This window comes from Andrena cerasifolii, chromosome 11, assembly GCF_050908995.1.
Source record: "Andrena cerasifolii isolate SP2316 chromosome 11, iyAndCera1_principal, whole genome shotgun sequence".
Lineage (NCBI taxonomy): Eukaryota > Metazoa > Arthropoda > Insecta > Hymenoptera > Andrenidae > Andrena > Andrena cerasifolii.
This window is the reverse complement of record NC_135128.1, coordinates 8,598,301-8,619,979: the sequence shown is the minus strand read 5'-3', so window position 1 is coordinate 8,619,979 and position 21,679 is coordinate 8,598,301. Positions and strand designations below refer to the sequence as shown.

The window sequence follows — 21,679 nt, the reverse complement described above, 5'->3', positions numbered from 1 at the left end:
GGCGAGAGATGGTGCGCGTGATTAGTTCCTATGAGAAATAAACGAAATTGGTCAACGCGTTCAGACATAATTCTCAGGAAAGGTTACTGCAGGAAGCAATCCCCTGATTTAAACAACAACCCCTAACCAACGTCCCCATTCTCATCTCCCCTCTCTGCCTCCCCGAGTAATCCACCCCTCCAGTTTCTCATTTTCCACTTCACCCTGGGCGAAACTTTCCGCGTGGAAGTGTTTCGGCTGCGTTGGACCTCGTTTCGACCATGTTTTCCTTTCTGACGCGCGTGCACAGGCGGAATAATAGAAGTGGGCCGGATAAGCGGCCGGAGCTCGCACGCCTCGAGTGCCTCGAATTCAAAAACTCACGCGTGAAACAAACTCGCCCGACGTTTCCCTTTTCGCCAGCCTTCTGCACTTTAACGCGCGCTCCTCTGCTCGCAATCACTTCGCACCTCGTTTCCCTCCCCCGCCTCAGTCGTCAGCCTTTATTTTTTCCAACGAAGTTACTGAGTACGTGCACCTTTCACTTCGCATCCCAGACAACTTTGCCCTTATTCTTCTAATTAACCAAGCCGATATTCTTGACAGGTCTACAGCCAGGAGAAGTCCTGCCAATATGGAAGTCAGAGACCCCCGATGGCCCAGAATCCCATCAGAATTCCAACGTTCCGAAATCTGGGACTGGACTGAACGGTAAACAGAGATTCTCGGTGTTTCAGAGAACTTCAGTGTTCTTTCCTTCGCGTCGTGTATTATCGTTGTGCTCCAACCTCCTTTTGCTTTTACCTTGCCAAGACGACATTCGTTTCGGGACTATCGCAGGACTTCTGAATTCGACAGTGTCGAGTCGGCGGTCAGAGATGAACGGCACCACTTCACTGGACGAGAAACCGCTGGACATTTCCTCGAACGACAAGGCTCACCCCCTCTACGGTCATGGGGTTTGCAAGTGGCCAGGCTGTGAAGTTATTTGTGAAGACTATCAAGCATTCCTTAAGTGAGTCACTTACTTTTCTCTTGATTCTTAGAAGTCAGCGATCAGATCAACCACGGTTGGTACCGCTGAATCCCAGATCAGAATCGAGGCTGTGCAATTAGCAATAAAACATTCACCCGCCATATTGTTCGCTGATAAAGGTGCGTTATCACGCGACACTAAAAGTCATGACAGCCTGTATTACAGCGTGAATCAAACGTTACAACATCGTCACATCTATAAACCGTGACGATGTTTTAACATTTGATTCGCGCTGTAATACAGCGTCACAACAGCGAACGTCATGACTTTATTGCCACGTCAAAACGCATGTTTAAAGTCGACACCGAAATTCTCGTTCAACTTACTGATACACGCAGCTATCTTCAAATCAAATATTAATGACACATAACCCTTCGTGTCTGTAAAACTACCACTATAATCGACAGTAGAAAAAAGTGCACCAGCAGAAACTAAAGCTTGCAAAATCGATCTTCAAAATTATACCACGTAATACACAGCGGACTAAAGTGTGCCAGACTGTAATAGTCGCAACACCACGAGCCTTAATTTTAATCTAACGCCGACGACTCAACAAAACAGCCTAAATTCCACCGCGCTTTGGGATGTCGACTGGTACCGCAGGAGAAAGTAGGTAAAGCCACCGCAGGTGGATGGAGGATCTTTGAAACACGGGGAAGAGTAGCGGGGAGGAATAAAGTCGGCAATTTTGTTCGGTGGGATGAGTTAGAAGGCACCGCGAAGGATGAGCGCTGCAAAGGAGTGTAGAAAAATCGTCCGAGTCAGCGTATCTCATTGACATCCGGCACCTTCTCCATCGGTTTCAGACCCACCCCCGCCCCCCACCCCGCGGCCTCCACGGTCTGCAATCCCTAGTAATCACGCAGCTCGTCGGCGCAAACTCCCTCAAACAAGCCGTTACTTGAAAGCAGCCAAAAAGGAAAAAAAGAAAAGGAAAACGCTAATTACCTTTGTCTCATTAATATTCACGACATTCGACCGCATCGTTATGCCTCTCGGTTCTAATCCTCATCCCCCGTGCGGCCCACCCCTCCTCGCTCGTTCCCCGTAGACCTTCCCGCATTCTTGGTCTTAACCAGCCACCCTCCGGTGCCTTCTTCACCCTCGTTCCTCCCTCGGCGATACAACGAGGAGAGCGGGTCCGTTCTGGCGGCGACGAAGAAGGATTACGGAAATTCTTAAATACGGAATCTTGTTGGCGTCCCCCGTCCCCTCCCAGCGGCCGTGCCGTGACTCGATTCTTTTGGTGTCCCCGGCCGAGGGGGCGAGATTCATCGGGTAGTATTCAACCTTCCTTCTTCCTCCGTATAATATCGCGCGGTGGCTTTGATTCCGCGATAAACGCTGCGAGATTGCTCGCTACATAATTTTATTAGCGCCCCGGCGAAACGAGGGATTTAGCGGGACCCAGTGATAGGGGATCGTTGCCGGGCGATTCCTCGCGGTTTGAAGGAACGTGGCGGGGTTGAAACGGTGTTGCAGGCACTTAAACACGGAGCACACGCTGGACGACCGATCGACGGCGCAGGCCAGAGTACAGATGCAAGTGGTCTCCCAGCTGGAGATCCAGTTGCAGAAGGAACGGGACCGGTTGACAGCCATGATGCACCATCTACACGTGGCGAAGCAAATGGCCTCCCCGGAACCGCCCAAGTCGTCTGAGTCATCAGTGAGTTCTCCTTATGAATCATGATTACCATAAGTAGCAGCACCGCGGGTGGAAGGAGCGCAGCGAGATCGTAAAAGCGGTGACGATTGAGTGGAGTACGATGTGTCGAAGCACTCGAGAACCCTGGTGTGCATAAAGAGAGAATGTTGCCTGAAATTTATTACCGAATCGGCCACGAGTGAACACTTCCACCTACGAGTACCGTGACACTGTAACTCACTCGTCGAACAACGATCTCTGCCGCGTTAAGCTGGCCGTCAGAGGTTTGCTCGATCGGAAGTTACCCGCGGGAAACAATAAGTCGGGCGTTATACGAGGACACGCCGAGGAATAAATCGCGCGATGATGCTTGGTGGTCCGCGGTCGAGCGCTCCTGCCGTGGGCCTGGATCCGGAAAAACGATCCTGACGATCGCGTCGCGATGTAAACTCTTCCGCGGTACGAGCACGCCGGGAGTCGTAAAGCCGGATTTTCACGACGGGCGCGGGGAAGTTGGAGGCGGAGGAATTTTACGAGTTTCTCGCGGCCAACAACAAGCAGCCAGTTTCAGCTTTAACGCGCCTCCCGCCTCCACTCGCTAATTTATACATAAAGTTTGCATTAATAATTCATCGGGTCCTCGTTGATTTTATATCGCCTTAATTAAAACCTCTAACAAGTCCGGCAGTCGGAGAATACCAATATCGCATTAGACCTCCGCGCGGCGGCGGTCGCGTCCTCCCTTTTGGCCGACTTAATTATTTTAACGCGAAGGGGAAGGTGGCGCTGGCCACGAAGGATCATCTCTGATATTGAGACCGCGGTGATACCCGATGCGGGGGGCATGAATATTTAAACGCGACGTATTAGACTCGCTGATATCACAGAAACTTGGTATTATTAGCTGTTCACGAACTACAGGACCTCTTCTATAATATACATAACTTCCTTCTCGATAAAAAGAGGCATCTGGGTTACACAGAGCGCCATACAGTTATGAGAGATTGCCCGAATCTTAGCAGTTAAGTCTACCAAGAGATAAATTGAAAAATTCAAAGTCGTACAAAATGGCGAAGGTGTTTCCCCAAACGCCACCCTGTTTCTTTCAGACGGGCTCGAGTATACCAAAGCTGAATCTCTCCACCGCCCTGATGAACCAGCCACCCCCGAACTTCGGCGTGTCCCAGGTCTCTCCTGTCTCGATGTCCGCCCTGGTGTCAGCTGTGAGGTCGCCTGCAGGCGGGCAATTGCCACCCTCGGCGGGCGGCGCACCCATGCCACCTATTCCCAACATGTCCAACATGTCCGGGATGCCTCCGCTGCCAAACATGCCGGGCAGCATGCCCACGATGGCCACCATGCCCAGCATGGCGGGGCCCATCAGGCGGCGTATCAGCGACAAGTCGCTCTCGTTGTCAGGAGGTAAGGTTTCCTCATCGTTTTCAATTGTTTTGTAACTTCTATACGTGTTCCAATTTATCATGGGATTAATTAGAAACATTGCAAAGGATATTACATTCTCCGCGATTAAGGGTGCGGTTTTGACGTTGTTGGAATTCTGCGCGAAGGTTCTTCCGTTTTACCTGCACTAAGGAAAACGGTCCCAGTTCAAGTTGTTTAATCCTTTTTCACGTTGACTTGTATCTTTATGATAGTGGAACGTTAAGTAACAAGACCATTTTCCTAACGTGCAAGTGTTAAGGGGGTATATCCGTTCGAACCCTCGGAAAATGTGTACATTTTCTGGATTTTTTTACAAGTCAACGGCTTGATGAAGATTTCTCGTTCTTTTACTATCTTTACATAGTATTATGAACTACTTAAAAAAAAAGTTTCAGCTAAAAATCTATTGTTTTTCGGAAGCTATGCATACATATCCGAAAGTCTCTTGATTTTAGACGGATAAACGGTGGGCCTGAAAACAGCTGTATGTCGTGTCTTAAATCAAAAACAATAAAATCTTCTTATAAAGTATGTCAGTAGCTATCGTCCAACGGGGCCGATTTTGAAAAATTTGAAAAATAAAGAAATAATGAGAGATCAATGAGTTACGTTTTTCTAAGAGAAAAGGCCACATTTTTCTTTATAAAGAATAAACGGGGAATCGGAATAAAAAAAGCGCTCGTTGGACCATGTGGAATCTTATTACGATCCTGCATGCAAAATTGGAAGTGAATTGGTTGAACGTAGCGCGAGTTTTTGGGCCCACCGTTTAGCCGTCTAAAATCGAGGGACTTTCGGATATGTATGCATAACTTCCGAAAAACAATAGTTTTTTAACTGAATCTTTTTTTTTAAGTAGTTCATAATACTATGTAAAGATAGTAAAAGAACGGAAAATCTTCATCAAGCTGTTGACTTGTAGAAAAATCCAGAAAATGTACACATTTTCCGGGGGTTGAAACGGCGGGTATAGCCCCTTAAGAGACGAGTAAACGGTGTTTGGGGAAGATGGATAAAAGTATCGTCTCGAGGAAGGTGAAACGAAAGACATGTGAATTCAGAAATTGAATACTATCCGTAGGACTGTATGACGAGGGCATTGTAAGGCGCAGAGTAGCCGTCGATAGATCTGGAGTAGATATTAACGAAGGTAACGATTAAACCAAAATTCTGTCGGGGAGACGCGCGATCCGTGAAATGCCCCGTTTGTTCCTCGGTAATCGCTCCATTCTCGAATAAAATGCACAGCCTTTCGAGCAACATAATTTCACCGAAAACGGCTGGTGAATTTATGGCTAAATTAGACAGATCTCGCTGAAAAGATGACAGGCATTTCCCGGCTCGTCCACGTCAGCTGCGCCCCGACAAAAAGAAACTCCTGTAGCAAATGCTCTTTACGGTCCTCTCTTGATCTCGTGCCTTTTCCTGTCGTAAACTCTACCACACGCACAGATATGATTGACGGTAGCGGGAGTGTCACGTGAGCGTACAGTGTTCGACACCTTGTTGGCGGCGTAGAAACAATTCGTATAGGTAGTAGAGAGTGAAAGGTGCAAGAGAAAAGAAAAGCAGAGAACGAAACCAACTGAAATAGAGAATGAAAAGCAACGGGACAAGAAAAAAAGCTCATGAAATTCTAAATGTTACACCAGTTTCGAACCTCTTTCTTACCGATGCTTCTGTTGTTTCCTTATTTCTTGTGCTGCCCGCCCTCCCCACCGTGTAGGGCTGCCCTACATGCTGGAGCGTGCTGGCCTTGACGTCCAACAAGGTACTGTCAACCTTCTTTCCACGCTCCTTTGGTGGCTTTAAAAGGATTTTCTTAAAGGGTGCACCCCTGCATGCTGGAGAACCATCTACCTTGTCTCCACCCTGTTGCTCCACCTCTCCCAAGCCCCTGGTAGATGTAGAGTTTAACTGAGCCTTTCAGATACTTCGGTCGTCGTCCACGATCACCCCTAACGAGGGACGAGCGAGTATCTTGTGTACATAACTACTCGAACGAGAAGTATCCGCTTCTTTTCCCGCCCGAAATCTCCGATCGCTTTTTGCTTACCCTTTGCCCTAGTCTTAAGGATGCTCATAGTGTTCAACTCTTATTTGCTTTCCGAGCATGCGATCAAAGAGACGTTACCTCTACTTTCTCCGACGAATCTCTCAGCCGTCGCGGCGCATTTGTCCACCGCTGCAGCTCGGACTTGTTGCTTCCGCGGCACAAATTTGCAGGACGAATCTGTCTACGTCTCGCGAATAAACTCCGCCTCACTTCTTCTCTCTCTCTGTTACGTGTCTTTTTTCGAATGATATCTCTTTAAATGTCTGCTTGTTTGTCGTGAACCCGCCAATCGGACAGCCTCGCGCGCAAAAGAGAGACGGTACCGATAAACTTACCCCTCGACAGAGTAAGAGTATCGCGACCCCCTTTCGTGCCCCGCCCCGCCTTGAACCGAGGAGATGAGACGAACGATGCTTCTTGGTTATTTCAGAGATCCAACGAAATAGGGAGTTCTACAAGAACGCCGACGTCAGACCGCCGTTCACGTACGCGTCCTTAATACGGCAGGTGAGTGGTTCGTTCTGTATGTAAGACCCGCCTTCTGCGTCCCGATTAATCGAACGGAAATGAATCGCCCGATAAAATCGCCCCTTTTAGTCGAATTAATATCGATGGAGCACTCGTAAGCGGGTGAGGACAAATCTTACCACTCCGAGCACGCTACGCGAAACCATTTCACCGTACATCTCTTTTCTGCTTTCTGCTTTGCAGTCGATCATCGAGTCCCCGGAGAAGCAACTGACGCTGAACGAGATCTACAATTGGTTCCAGAACACGTTCTGCTACTTCCGGCGCAACGCTGCCACGTGGAAGGTATATCTCTTGAATTTCGTAAAAGATAAGCGCTCAGCAGGGGGCGGAGAAGCCCCGGAGCAGGGACATGGGTCTTCGTTAAAGTTCAGATTCGAGAGAGGCTCCTTGCCAGTCGAGAATGGGATCGCGCGTAGATAAATCGGTTGGTGTTTAGCTTCTATCCGTCCGAAGGATTCCGCGCACTCGTTTCCATCGATATCGCGCCGCGACGGGAATGTTAACGAGAGGGGGCGTGATAATGTTGAAATGATCTATCAGACGCGCAAGATGTCGCGATTACGGGCTCCGCGAAGTGCTGCCGCGCATCCAGGAAGCCCTGAAATAATTCCGCCTCTAAATGGATGAACTCATAGCGTGGCTCCGCGGCGAGTTATGCAACGGGTTTGATTGCAAGTCACAAAGACGAAACGACTGGCCGTGCAATTTGCATTTACGAGCAGATTAAGCTGAATGCGTTTAACTAGAAAGGATGAGCTTTCAAGAATCTCGGATAATCTTACTGTATTAATTTGAATTAACAGGCTGAGTGACGCGGGCGAGCAGCGACGAGCTGGTAACGATAATTCTGTTGCTTTTTCCCTGATCTAAAAGGGGGAGAGTCGCTCCGGTAACGTGTGGAGCACATCACGGCGCATTACGATTCATTCGTGGGCTCTATCCATCACGACTACCCGCGCGCTCTATTCTCGCTGCTCTCTAGGCACCGTATCTTTTCGTAGCCTGGCAATCTAGGAACGCTTGTGTCTCCCGCGACTTTATTTGTAGCTGGTATTCAAATCGAGTTTGAGGGGTGAGAAGGAAGAGGATCGATCTTTCCACAATCATTCTTATTGTATCCTGCTTGCAAAAGATCGACCAGGATCGAGTCGTAATGCGACACCACGGATCAGCTTGTCGGCAAGAGCGCGCGCGCGCGCGTGTGTGCGTGTGTGTTCTCTCTGCGTGTGCGTGTGTGTGTGTGTGCGCGCGAGTGAGCGTGGAAGTAATCGACGTTTGCCATGACGCTTCGCCTCGCATGGTTATGTGTATATCTGACAATTCTGAACCAAAGAGAAAAAAGAAAGCAGCGAAAAGCAGGTGAACACCGACGGGGCGATCTACCGGCAGGAGGACCAGCAACGGGGCCAGCCAACGGACGCCATTCTCAGTCGAGGGACGGGTCGTGACTATCCAACGACCTCGCACACCCTCACCTCCCTTGATTTCTTTTTTTACTTTGTCTCCTTCTTCTTCTTCTTCTTCTTAATTTTTCTCCCCCCCCCTCTCTTTTTTTTGGAATTTTGTACGGCCCTGCGGCATGTATGATTGTTGTCGTTGCCCCTAGAACTTAGATGACTAGCTGTGCATTAACGATAAAAGGAATGCCACATACCCGTGTATCTTTCGATTAATCGTTTTGGTTCGTTATGTCCTCTTACGGCCTTGTCATTGCGCGACCATCGCCGGGTACCCTCTTTTCTTTTCGCTGCACTCACACGAACGTACTAATTCACCGTTCTGTTCGTCAGCCGTCGGTTATTTACAGCTTTCTCGCCCTCCCGAAGACCAGGCGATCGCCCAAGGGCTGCCGTCTCGGGATCGCTTTCTTACTAATCCCACTCGTGCCAATCACTCTCGCAGTTCGAGTACACCGAGGTGGCAGTCCGCCGGGCGATGCATTTAATCCCGTCACAGAAACACACGACAGCAGCTTGTCGGAAGAGAAAAGAGAATGGAAACAAACGAGATAGAAAAATCGATCGACCGGTTGTCACGTCCAACCCTCACTCTCACCCGCCTCGATCCAAGCGCACCTTATTCCCCTCTTCGATGGGCCCGCTGGAGACAGACGGACCATCCGCACTCACTCCCCGTGTCTCGCCGGCGTTGCGCTCATCATCGCTCCTCGTAATCACCATCATGATCATCATCATCGTTGCCGGGTGCCGAGGATGACCATCCGGCTGTAATACGTGCGCACAGCATCGAGCCCCGTGCACCGCGATGCGCCCCGACCGACAGCCGGCCTCGCGATTGAGTTGGCTTCCGTTCGTTTTTTCCGTTGCTTATTTAGTCTGTGTATTATTTTGTATAGAACGCAGTGCGACACAACCTGTCTCTCCACAAATGTTTCATGCGAGTCGAAAACGTGAAAGGCGCCGTATGGACGGTGGACGAAGTGGAGTTTTACAAGAGACGTCCTCAACGCGCTTGCAGCACCACCGGGTACGTTGCCCCTCCCCCCTCGTGTCCCATCGACAATATCAAACGAACAGAAAGTTATTACAGCCGCGTTTTTTTCACTCTTCACTATGATAGATCTTATATATTTACGATATATAATATATATATATCGATTCTCTCTGTCTCTATACTCCACCCCCCCCCAAAAAAACCCACCCCCAAGCCCCACTATTTTCTCTGTTTCTCTGGACATCACGTAATATGTATTTTCCCTGTGACCCATCGGATGCCGTTCACCCTCCAACCACCAGCCCGCCCCCTATCAAAGAATTATCGGCCTCGGTCGCATCCCTACTCCATCCACGTCCCTCTCCCACATTCATCGCCACTGAGGTCCTTTTTTTTAATATTTCTATATATTTCTTCTCTCTCTATCTATGCCTTTTTTTTACATATTTATAGAGACTTATATATATATGTATTATACAGTACTCACTTTTATCGCTTTTACTCTTATTACATACTCGTACCGCTAACCAACCACCCCCAACCCCCTGGTCCCACCTCATCTCATATTTATACTGCCAATTTTTTACAATCTTTTATATATATATGTATATATATTTCAACATACGTCTCTTTACATATTTTTACATTTTTATATATATTATATTATACGTATATTTATATACATCGATACTTATTGTATATAGATACATTTTTATATCTAATAGTGTTTTTGTATTTCTATATTTTTTTTTTTATACGTATATCTATTTATATATATTATAGCTTCTTCTATATATTCACGTACTTTTACATAGCTATTTATATGTATATGTATGTATACTCGTAAGGTTTAACGCGTGTGCGCGCGTAAAAGCGTGCGTGTGCAAGCCTCGTATGTATGTATACGCACATACACGCACGGCTACTCTATGCATATTATTTATCATCCCCCTGTGCGATGTGTTCTCTCTCGAGATACACCCACCACATCAGTGTCCTGCTCTAGCATATTTCTATTCTTTTTTTTCTTTTTTTTTTTATTACATTATACGTATCTGTATCCCTTTTTTTTTGTGTACCTTATACGTGCGCATTCATACGCCCCATAGATTTGTGCGCGTGTGTGTACATAAATCATTCCTTTTTTTTCTCGTACTTTCGCCGTAACGATCTGTGTTTGTCAAACGCTTGCGTCGTTTGTCTGTGTAGGTTTGTCTGCTAACATTCAGCTCCCCGAGTGCAATTGGCAACAATCGATCCCCTTCTCTGGATCAAACGTGGATCGCTCTCCCTCTGCTTTTCCTACTCAAACACACTGTTTTATTAAAGCTTGCAGGTGATCAAAAAAAAAAAAAAAAAAAAACGCGAGGTATCGGTTTCCCTCCGGTGCTTGACAGTACTACGCTTCTTCCTCCACTTTCCGATCCGACTGTCCCAAATTTTGCATCTTGCATCTATACCACGCGCGACAAGTAGACCATTAATTCCCTACCGCAGCAACTTCCTTCGACTCTCCGCGCAAAGATCTCCGCACCTGACCTTCTGCTACCGCGGTAGATCATCACGCTGCTACCACCACCCCCCTCCGTATCCCCGGATACAGCATCGTAGTTTCGGATCGAGCGTGACACGGCGGCAGCGCGCGCCCGACGATTGCACTCGGGGAGAGCCCAGCTTCGTATTGTGTTTGACCCCCGCGTGCGTGTGAAGTTCTCTCACCTGCCCGCCCCGTGTGCGATGGTAGCCGTCAGTCTGTTGCGTGATTGCGCGTGTGTGCGTGTCCGAAGATTATTGATACACGACGGGGAGAGGAGGACTTGGAATGATTGCGACAAGGGAGCAGGATATTCGCTTCGCGCGGACGGGGGAACCGTAGAGAAACGAGACCGGGTGGGGGAAAAAACAAAAAAAAGAAAAAAGAGAGACCATAGGTGTGCGTGTGCTTTTTAACAAGCATGTGGGCTTTGCAGCGACTAACCGAGTATCGAGAATCGGCGGGGCCATGATACGTCTGGCCCGAGTCTAGCTCTCGAATAGACCCCGGAGGCCGGATGCGGGATGGTACGCCGGTGCAAGGGCGAGAACCGCAGAGTTGCACTTTGTCAGGTAGTGAGAGGAAAGCAGCCGCCTTTACTTACGTATTTTTTACTTTACGTCTTTTTTTTTTTTACTCTCTCTCTATATCTATCTCTGTCTCTCTGTCTGTCTGTCTATATTACCCCCAACTATTTTGCGAGTCTGTGCTGTCTTTGCCATTGCCTCTCTGGAACGCCGGGGATTCGACCTCGAGGGGCCCGCTCGACGTCGAATTCCTCATTGGGGTAGGAGAGGACGACGAGAGGCTAGGGTGGCGTTTACAGAGCGTGTCTCGCCACGGTTATCCGAGCGAACGACGATTAATACAATTCACCTGCATGTGGGACAATCGTAGCGCTACGATTGCCACCGGCGACGATCGTTGTTGCTTGAACGAGTTTAACGCTCGCCAGGCGTGTCTGAGAGATTGGGCGCGCTGAGGAGCGGCCCCGCCCGGAGGTGCATCGTTGTTTCTCTCTCTCTCTCTATCTCTCTCTCACTCTCTCTTTCTCTCTCTCTCTCTCTCTCTCTCTTTGTTTTTTTAGACTGCGAAACATTTAAGACAGAAACGAAAAAGTTCAACGACAAGCGGCTACAAAAACCTTTTATCTTTTTTACTCTCTTTTTCTCTATTTCTTGGTGGTCTTGTCTGTGTATACAGAACGCGATCCGCACCAATCTATCATTGCACAAGTGTTTTGTGCGCTATGAGGACGACTTCGGGTCATTCTGGATGGTGGACGACGCCGAGTTCGTAAAGCGGCGGCATCTGTCCCGCGGCCGCCCCAGGAAATATGACCCAACCCCATCACCCACTCCACCCCACCTCTCCGCACAGTAAGCACTACCACTTTTTAGAATTCTGCTGGCTGGCTGGCGCGACGTTCCGAACCTTAACGCGCGGTATCTTTTAGAAAACGCGGCGACCAGGACGTTCTCGCTTGGTCGTTGCCTACGAAACGAACCACTAAACGCCCCCTCCGCCCGACCTGCTGCCTTTGTCGTTCGAACGTTCGGGATATCTCGGATCTTTTTCAACGCCTCGCGGCAGCCGCGAGCGATAGAGCGGCTCCTTGTCGCTTTCACGTATCTGGATCAGTTTGAAGCGAGCACAGGCTGGAGTAAATGCGTCGTTGCTCCGCGAATGTATCCCTTTTCGCGCGCGGTCTGATCTGTGACGGGGCTGTACTACTTGACATTTCGTTTGGACGCTTCGGGGAGCGCGTCGGTACAGAAGCTTCGATGCAACTCGTTGGGAAATGACTACCAGGGCAGCAGGAAGTGGCCTACGCAGTTTATCCAATCCCCAGGAAACGAATTCCGCATAATGCCTGCCTCGAACGCCTTTAGAATCCGTCTCCCTCAGAACCGGACAAGTAGTGGACACCAATCTCCCTTGCTCTCGTCACCAGGGGTGCGCAATGTTCAATAGAAAATGGATGTCGAGTCTCCTCGAGAACATGACTTCTCCGAGACTGTATACACAGTGACATTTTTCGTTACCGTAGAAGGATTGAAAAAAAAAACGAAGGCAGAGGGAAGTTGGGAACGTAGGACTTTAATTGCAATGTAGGAATATAGGTATTTGACGTCTACGGTCTTTTTCGATGGTTAAAGCTTGCTGTCATTGTCTTGCGCACCTCTGCTCGTGACTTCCAAAACAGCCCCCATAGAACATCCCCAGTAAACGTCACTAGAACCGTAGCCGGAGGCTATAGCACACCCGAGAGAGCTTGAATCCCGAACGATCCTGCAGGAGCCCAGCCACAGGACGATTGGTCCGTGCTGCAGGATCTCTGATGTGTTTAGTGGTTGCTCGCATGGATAATCAAGGATCCCAATATTCGTCCCTTAAAAAAATGAACTTAAAAAAAAAAAAAAATACGAAAAAGGAAAACCACCCGTAAGACTTATCCTACCACTGAAAACACTGTGCTTATAACTGTATGGTGCTTACGTAGTGGCGTTTGCAGTGTCTTTTGGGGAGAATGTGGAAGTGTTTGCGTGAACAAAACGTTTCGTTTCAACCCTTGTTTTCCGATTTTTTCTCTCTGTGTTTCGCTACCAGCTGGTTCCTTTTTTGTCGCCCTCGCGCATTCGTTCGTCCCTGACCACACGAACGAAGGGGGCTGTATCGTTTTGGGTTTCTCCGTTCTTTTTTTCCCCCCCTATTTTTTTGTTCCCCGTTTTCGCTGTTGAGCAACAGGCTGCATAGCGTAGCGATAGAAAGAGCAAACGAGTCGGCGATAGTTCGCAAAAAGGGAAGTTGAAGCTTTCGCAGTTTCTATATTTTTTTTCACTGTCTCTCTCTCTCTCTCTGTCTCTCTCTCTGTCTCTCTCTATCTATCCGTTAGTGTCCCGTGAAATAAGGGCGTTGCGTTAATGTGTATCCACTTTCTTTTTTTTTTTTCTCCTCCTTTTTCTTTTTAGAACGGCGCTCATCTTCGTCTCCCCTTTTTGGTTCCCTTTTATCTTCCGTTCGCCTTTAGTACGCTTTTTCAACGTGAGAATGGTGTTCGGTGTGACTGGCGATAATGCGTGTCAGAGGGCTACTCGCGCATGTGTAAATTGTGTAAATTAAGCGTGTCACAATCGCAAATGATATCTCTCGGATGACGCGGGATTCTTCATCCATCGACCGCGACCATCACCTCTCTTCTAACTTCAGGTACCTTCACGGTTTTACGTACTAACTTCTGCAACCCCCGGTAATTTTTCTCTACTTTTTCAATCGTCTTTTTAAACGTTTTTTAACATTTTTCTCTCCGTCTATCTTTTTATACACTGTCTCTCTATCTCTCTACTGCTGTCTATCTCTCTCTCTATCTCTCTCTCTCTTTCTCTCTATACCTCTTTTGCTCTCAGCGCTCTGAGTCACTTGATAAACGGCTCCAGGCATCATACATTTTTTCCTTACATATTTCTTCGCATGCAAGCAGGCCTCTCTTGCAAAAATCAGACGCCATATTCTTCCTCCAACAATGCCTGTCGACTCGCGTGTATCTCAGACGCGTCAGAACAATCTGTCTTTGTTTGCAAGAGAGGGCGGAGGTACTTTTCTCATCGGACCGCGGTGTCTGTTGAAAATGGTACGGCGTTATCGGTCGGCACTAATTCCCAGAAACTTGCAAACGAATTTCGACGGGGAATACGTGTGGAGGTAAGAGCGCAGGTAAGCCGCAGAGCCGTTTATAAGTACAGACGTCGTTTCCCGTAATCAGAAGCGAGAGGAGAAGCAATACTGTCGCGTCGTGCCCGTTTGGAGGAGTACGGTTTACGGAAACGAGAGCGCTTTTTTTTGGATTTTTCTACACATTTTTTCATCTAACCTCGCTCAATCTCAACCAAGACGATCGTTGGACGAGCGAGCGGGAACTGGTAAACACGGGTAAGAGTTTTCGAACTCTTTTCTCCACTCTTTTTTATCTCTTTTTTAATATATCATATATAAGTGTATACATTTTTTCATATTTATAATTCTCTTTGTCTGTCTATCTTTCTCTTTCCGTCTTCTCTAACTTTCTCTTTCTCTCTTTATCTATATACCTCTACATATTAAAACTCGATCACACGTGCACACGATGTACACACAGAAGCTCTATCTTCACCCAGCCCGATCCCACGCCCCCGCCCCCCGACCACCCCACCCCCCAAGTTTTACTCTCGAAAATTTGTTCCAACCCCCCAAACCATCACCCCGAAACCCCCGCCCCCAAGTATACAATCGACACAAAACTGAAAGTAAAGGAAGGGAAAGCTTATGTACACGCGTTTCGTTTCAGGAATACAAGATCTGTAGCCGAATTACGGCGATTACTAATAGCACTCTCTCTGTCGCTATTTAGGGGTGTCCCGTCGAAGAGTCCAACCCAGATGCACAGCCCCACCATGTACGGTGACGCGTTGAACGCCAATCTCCAGGTAACTGTTTAGGATCGATGCACACGCTTCTCCCGTCGCGTTACTCGGTTAAGAGACTAACGTGTCTTTCGTAGTCCAAATGACAGGTAACCAGTGAACTAGTACCGTGTGACTAACCGTCTAATGCAATTTGAGTATTTCCAGGCGGCGCTCGGGGACTCTAACATGGGATTTCTCAACAACACGATGTGCACGTCGACGACGACGAGTCCTGACAAGGAGCACGTGATGGCCCATAACGATTTAATGTGAGTCAGACCTCCTTGACGCGTCCAACTCATGCTGTACTACTTAGAGACACTTGCGACTCCTTGACAGCACGTAGATTCCAAAAGAATCTCTAGATTTCTCCCAACAAACGCGCTTCTTAAGGGGGGAATCCTATTCTTTGGGCTAAGAACATAGCAAAATTTGTGATTTCTTTGGTAAGAAACCAGCAATTCGAGTCATATGAAATTTGGACTTATATTTATTATTAAAAATGAAATAACTGCAACTTCTTCAGGGATGCATAAAAACATGACCCAAATTTCAGCTGAATCGAAATGCTAGGTTGTTAAAATAAATTCCTAAATTCTGATATGTTTTGAGCTCATTGAATAGGATTCCACCCTTAAGGGGTTACATACCCTTGACAGGTCGGAAATAGGGTCAGTTTTATGATTTTTTTTCCATATAAAGAAGCGCCTTGTTCAAAACACAAGATATACACTTTGTTGGGTATAAATTAAGCTGTATTCTCTTAAAAAAGAACTTCGATATCTTAAGAAATGATGCCACAGCAGCTTCTTCTTCCAAAGCCTCTTCACAATTACAGGATTTACGGTGCCAAAAATAGCTCGGAGATTACTGGACCGATTTGAATAAAATTTTTACTATAATCTACTACTTCTCGATGCTGAATTTGAAAAAGTTCATTTTTCGGAAGATGGCAGCTACTCAAAGTCAAGCATGCGATTTTCGACCCAACTTTTCATTTTCCTTTAGCAATAAAAAACAAGACAATACACTAGTCGAAAAATCGTCTCGACAAGTACTAGATTCCGGTCTAAGAATATTCGTGCAAAATTGGACTCAAATCGGTCCACGAATCTTTCCTTTTTATATCCACTAACCTATACTTTCCGACCTGCCAAGGGTACGTAACCGCTTAAAAATCACAGAGGTTAATAACCCCTCGATGTATTTTCCCCCCAGCAGTGCCTATAGATAGACATAATCAGTTTCTCCTCTAAAATCGGCAGGTCGCCGTTGGATGAACCAGCGGTGCACATAAAGCAGGAGGGCCAGAGCCCAGAAGGCGGCAAGCTGACGAGATTAATAAAGCGGGAGCTGGTCGACGCGCCCGCGGAGCAGGAGGGCGAGGACGATCAGGTGGACGAGAGGGAGTATCCCGAAAGTCACGGGCACGACTCGGGCCAGGACGAGGACATGGCCGAGGATCTGTCGATGGCGCCCGACATAATGACCCCCGAGGATCAGATCGAGGCGTAGTATCGCTCCTCGATCAACGAGTAGGTTCGTCGAGCTGTCCCGTTGATGTTCGGTCGCGAAGCAAGAGCAGGATGCCCCAGTTCCTCGTCCACGGAGATCGAAGACCAGGGGAACGAGCTGGATAACGGCGCAGACACAGCAGCGGAAGAAGAGAAAGAAGAAGAAGAGGAAGAAGAAGAAGACGACGCAGGCCCCTAGGACCATCCAGCCCTCCACTCCTCCTTCGTAAGACAACCCACACCCCCCTCCCCCTTACTCATCATATCCGTAGCCGCTGCGCGTTAGAGGCGGCTTTAAAAGCGAGAAGGTAAAGAGAAGAACGAGGTGACGAAGGTGAGGCACGGAACTGTGCAACGTGCGCGTGATCGATCGCGCGGCAGGTATCGAATCTCGTGCGCGCGATCCTTCGATCCATATCCTTACTCAAGCAATTGCGAACAACGATGTATTTTCTGTTCCCCTTCCGTTTTTACGTTTCGGAACCGCGGTTATATCTATATACATATACATAAATATATACATATGTATCTCTCTCTCTCTCTCTTTCACGAACACGGACACACACACACACATACACACTCTCTTTCGTGTACATTGCATTAGCGAGTAAATGAAGATGGGGAAACGAGCTGCATCCGCGATCGTAGCGTCTTCGAAGGCGCCCGTTGACGAAAGGGAGAAGAACGGGTGGAAACACGCTGTAGGGTCCCGTCTTCGAGATCGTTTCTTACCCGCGGTACGGTTTCTACGTGTACCGATGAGCGTCAGGATATCGCGGATTAAAGTTTCCTCCAACGGTACACGATTTCTTTCGCGTATAAGGGAAGGGACACGTCGACCATTCTAATCTAAATTCTAGGTTCTAATTATTTCTAAAGAAACGAGCTGGGGAAGCGATTGTTTTTATCAAAATTTCGTCGAGGATCGGCTCGCAGAGGCGCGCGATAAATCTCGGTGTCAGTTCTAAGGGTAACGAGAGTATAGAAAGGCTGGGATGAATCTTAAACTTAAGGGGTGCAATCGCGAGGCTGCGGCGCTGGGTACGCGCGGGAACGACTGACACTTTAGTCTTTAGCGCATCGCGGTAATTAAGGATCGCGGGAGGCCTCTCGCGGCGTAAAAGGAAGCGAGCCCCGGTGGAGCTCTTATATCAGACACTTAGAATTAAAAAAAGAAAAAAGCGTCCGCGTATGAAGCACGGGCGCGATCCCGACGCGTACCCTACCCGCTGCTCCCGTCGCTGGTACTTGGATAACTTAGAGGGAATTAACCGTAAGTAGTTTCGTATCGATCGACGATCATAACCGTCGGTGCGTCTTGTGTGTGAGAGAACGTGCGTGCTTCTCGGTGAGAGTTTGGGACTCGAGTAGCTTAAGGTAGCGGGGGTGGGCGGTGGAATTCGAATGCGCCGCGTGAGAAACGAGATCTCGAGGACGGTGGAGAGGCAGACAGAAAGAGGGAAAGAGGCGGATGCCACGAACACACTTATAAATAAATTAAATTACTATGTATGCATATACATATACATATATTAATACGTATACGTATCGGAATTATAAGGAATTAGATGTCGATGGCCCTGTTCTCTGTTCTCCCTCCGAAACCCAGGCCCATGGACACCCAACCCCCTACCCTCCTACCCCCTTCGATCCCCAGCCCCGTGTAATCGAGCTCGGTTCCGGAATCTCGAAATTGTCGACAGAACCGTCGCGTCCACGCGTGGGGGCCGTACTCGTCGATCTTCGTGCCCCTGGCAACACACGAGTTTAGTCGAGGGAGCGGGCTCCTATCGGTACACCAGGCGAATTACACATTCTGGGGGAACCGTAACCGTGCGGGTGACGGAGGTGTGAATTTATTCGCTTCGACCGTGAGTGGTACGAATCTTTGCCTGGCTCGTCGCTGCAACGACCGAAGACCCTCGCTCGATCGAGTGTGTGATATATTCCGTTCGATAGGCAGCACGGAGGGGTACGTTTGTTTGTAATATTTTTGTAAATTAGTTAGTTCTCGGAGACGGTAGCGCGTGTAGATAGTTTGTCCGGGGGGCTCCTTAGTTACGGGGGTGTATTAATCGTCGGGGTGGGGCTCTTCCGTCGGTGTGGCGGTCATTTCCTTTGCGTGTGCGTGAGAGGATGGTGTTCTAACGTTCATCGAGTGACAGATGATCGTGTGTCGTGGTAATCAGGCTGGACGAGATTTCGGATACTTCCTCCTAAGTGAAGTGCGTTTCCTTCGCGCGTCCGACGTTCCAGTAGAGTCACCAGTGGTCTGACCTATGCAGCGTCATACTACTGACTAGGCTAATGGTCCTGGGGACGAAGGAACACACTTTCCTAGACCAACACTACTTGTATCTTAAATTCCTCTGCATTGCAACTCTTGTAAGTAAATTCCCTGTTGAATTTCAGTAGGAAAATTCATCTAGTACTAAGTCTCGCCTCCCCTTTTCACTTCAACAATAATAGCTTAACTTTGCAATCCCATCTCACGGAACCTTTCGATACTCCAATTAATTTTCAACTTCATCCGGCGCTATTCATCTCCCTTAGTGAATTACACGTCGATTAGTATTATTGAGAGAAAGGTACCGAGTGAAACGTGTGCGTGAGTGTGTGACGTGCGTCATCGTGGATTGGGCAGTTGGGAAGGCTGAAGTGCTAAGGGGAATGGGGATGGAAAATTTCGAACACTGGTGCCGGTACGGGCTCGCTTTCGCGTAACACCACCTATTGCTAATCTAAGTCTCTATGTATTGTGTATAATGGATTAAGGACTTGATATAAAACATAGAAAAAGACTCTCCTGTAAATAGTTGAAACTCGTCGAGGCATTAGGGATTTGCGAACAAGCGCGTCATTCTCGCGGGTGAATGAGCTGATCGATAGCGCGGTATATAAAAAGTCTATACACGCGCGCGTCACGCGAGTGCACGCGTGCCCGATAAGTGAGCGCGTATAATCCCGGCTGCATTTAATTTCTACTTGTCGAAATCTCGAATTTATCCCGAGGACGTATGGCGACGACCGTCGATTCTCGCGGGCAGCTCGACCGACGGCCGCTCCTCTCGTTTCGAATCGAACGACGATTGGTCCCTTCGCGAATCGAGAACGAAACATACCCCCGCGGTACATCGATCGACATCGAGCAAGGATTAAACGAAGGCTCGAACGATGGATCGATCCACCGCGGTGAATCGCGTTAACGACGTTTTTCGTTTCCACGAACTTTTGTATAGTAGCCGCTGTTACCTTGCGAATAATTCTATATTGTACATGTTTAAACGTTCCCTGTTATGTTTGTTGTATATTTCGAATAGGTATCTGTAAAAAAAAAAGAATGTTTAAATTTTCGTACGAGCGTAGGAAGGACGGGATTTTAGAGAAATCTACCGGTTCATCGATTTGCCCCTTCGCGTTTGTCGGCCAGATAATACTTCGCGGTACCGTTCCCTTCTACTTTCTTTCGCGCCAAGGACGAATTAGAACGTTCGTCGAGTAGAACGACAAGCCATCGCGAGCATATCAAATTAGAAGTGTCGAGTGAACAGTCCTGTAGTTGGAATAAAGTCCAAGTGGCTCTTTAAGGGCACTTTCTCTGCTCCGAATCGTACGTAACTTCAATTTTACGTAATATCAACTTCTCGCTGTGTTTGAGAGGCAAAGAGCGCGACCTGGCAGGTCTGAAGGAAGAGAAAAGAGCTGGAGAAAACGGGGTGAAGTTTTTAAGGTCCCTTAAACGGCCACTCGATTTTATTTCGACTCCGTTTAAGTTTCTTTCCCAAATTTCGCCTTTCAGTGCGATCGTTCGAAACTAATTTTTCTAATCACAGCCAGCAACGACGGAACTGTTCTTTATAGGTAACCAACTCGTTAATCAAGATGGTGTAATCCTCTTTTACAAGTATCGCTTTGTGACACGTTCGGTAAAAAATTCTCGCGGATCGCATCGTCGTCGTCGAGCCGTTTAAATCCCTCCGACTATTGTCGATCGCGGCCTAGAATCTATTTTTTAAAACGGCATGCAAGTTCGAAGAAGTTCTCTCGTTGCTTGGATCGGATTCGCCAACGAATCATTCAGTATTATCCTGTGCCGCGTGAAAGCGAGGAAGTCCTCGGACTTCGTTGATCCGACCTCCTTCGATCAGGCCGAGAAATGATAATTCCCAAGACTTCGTTGCGTCTGGATTATTTTATTAAGTATTGTATGATAAGTTGCCTTGTAAAAATGTACCGATTTTACCGAGAAATTAAATGTGTTACTGAAAGAAAAGCAAAACCGCCTCTTGGAACTGTTTCCATCGACCTATTTTTTTCGCCGTTGAAAAAAATGGTGGGCGAGAGAGGATGATCGATTGTCGGGCAGTTTATCGACTAAGCGGTAAATTGTAAGTACCGAGGGCTTATGATTTTCACTGTACTTTCTTTGTATAAGACTGACTGATCGTTTGTAATAATGCTTAAACACGATCCTGATTAGGTAACGTCGAGGATTTATAATACACAGTAAGTTAATGTGTTTACGATACATATGTGTTTAGATCACGGAAGGACTTATATCATACTGTAAATAGAGAACATAAGGAGATCGCATTTTCTAGCTCGAATTAAGCTCTAGAATTAAGTCTCTATCTAATAGAATCGTCTTAAAAAAGAATCTATATATATATATATATATATATATACATATATATATACTTAATAAAACAGCAATTCGTGAACATTGAGGATTCAAGGCTGTCTAAACTGTTTGTTTCCGAATTCCTTGTTTGTCATATTTAATAAAAGAACTGCAAACAATTCGGAGATCCATTATATCATTCCATCTTTCGTAAGAAATCGAATGGTCAGAGTTTTAGACCAATTACATTTGCATCACGCATGTGCTAATTATTTGAAAGGCTAATTTAATAGGGGTGATTTAATCCTAGCACCCCAGTCAGGTTTAGGAAAGGGCGATCCTGCATTGGTGACTTACGTGCCATCTGCAGGTAACTTTGTGAACTAAAAGAGCCGTCTCGGACTGCATAAAAGCTGGCAAG

General features: G+C 47.5%; 1 protein-coding gene across 34 annotated transcripts in view; it reads left to right on the top strand.

Annotated features, from left to right (window-relative positions):
- The window catches only part of Foxp (forkhead box transcription factor P), a 237,005-nt gene extending 215,568 nt beyond the window's left edge, over positions 1-21,437 (top strand). For 13 of the 34 annotated variants that reach the window (XM_076823313.1, XM_076823315.1, XM_076823285.1 and 10 more), the window contains 11 exons: positions 586-690; positions 793-994; positions 2,498-2,684; positions 3,740-4,085; positions 5,188-5,256; positions 6,593-6,669; positions 6,874-6,975; positions 9,050-9,180; positions 15,006-15,144; positions 15,280-15,392; positions 16,389-21,437. In XM_076823313.1, the coding sequence (XP_076679428.1) occupies positions 586-690; positions 793-994; positions 2,498-2,684; positions 3,740-4,085; positions 5,188-5,256; positions 6,593-6,669; positions 6,874-6,975; positions 9,050-9,180; positions 15,006-15,144; positions 15,280-15,392; positions 16,389-16,638 (1,721 nt within the window). In that variant the 3' untranslated portion in view covers positions 16,639-21,437. Of the gene's footprint in view, positions 1-585; positions 691-792; positions 995-2,497; positions 2,685-3,739; positions 4,086-5,187; positions 5,257-5,832; positions 5,878-6,592; positions 6,670-6,873; positions 6,976-9,049; positions 9,181-11,884; positions 12,061-15,005; positions 15,145-15,279; positions 15,395-16,388 lie in introns of those variants that run through there. The other 21 variants (XM_076823293.1, XM_076823316.1, XM_076823317.1 and 18 more) reach the window with 19 other exon arrangements.
- Positions 21,438-21,679: the final 242 nt, after the last annotated feature.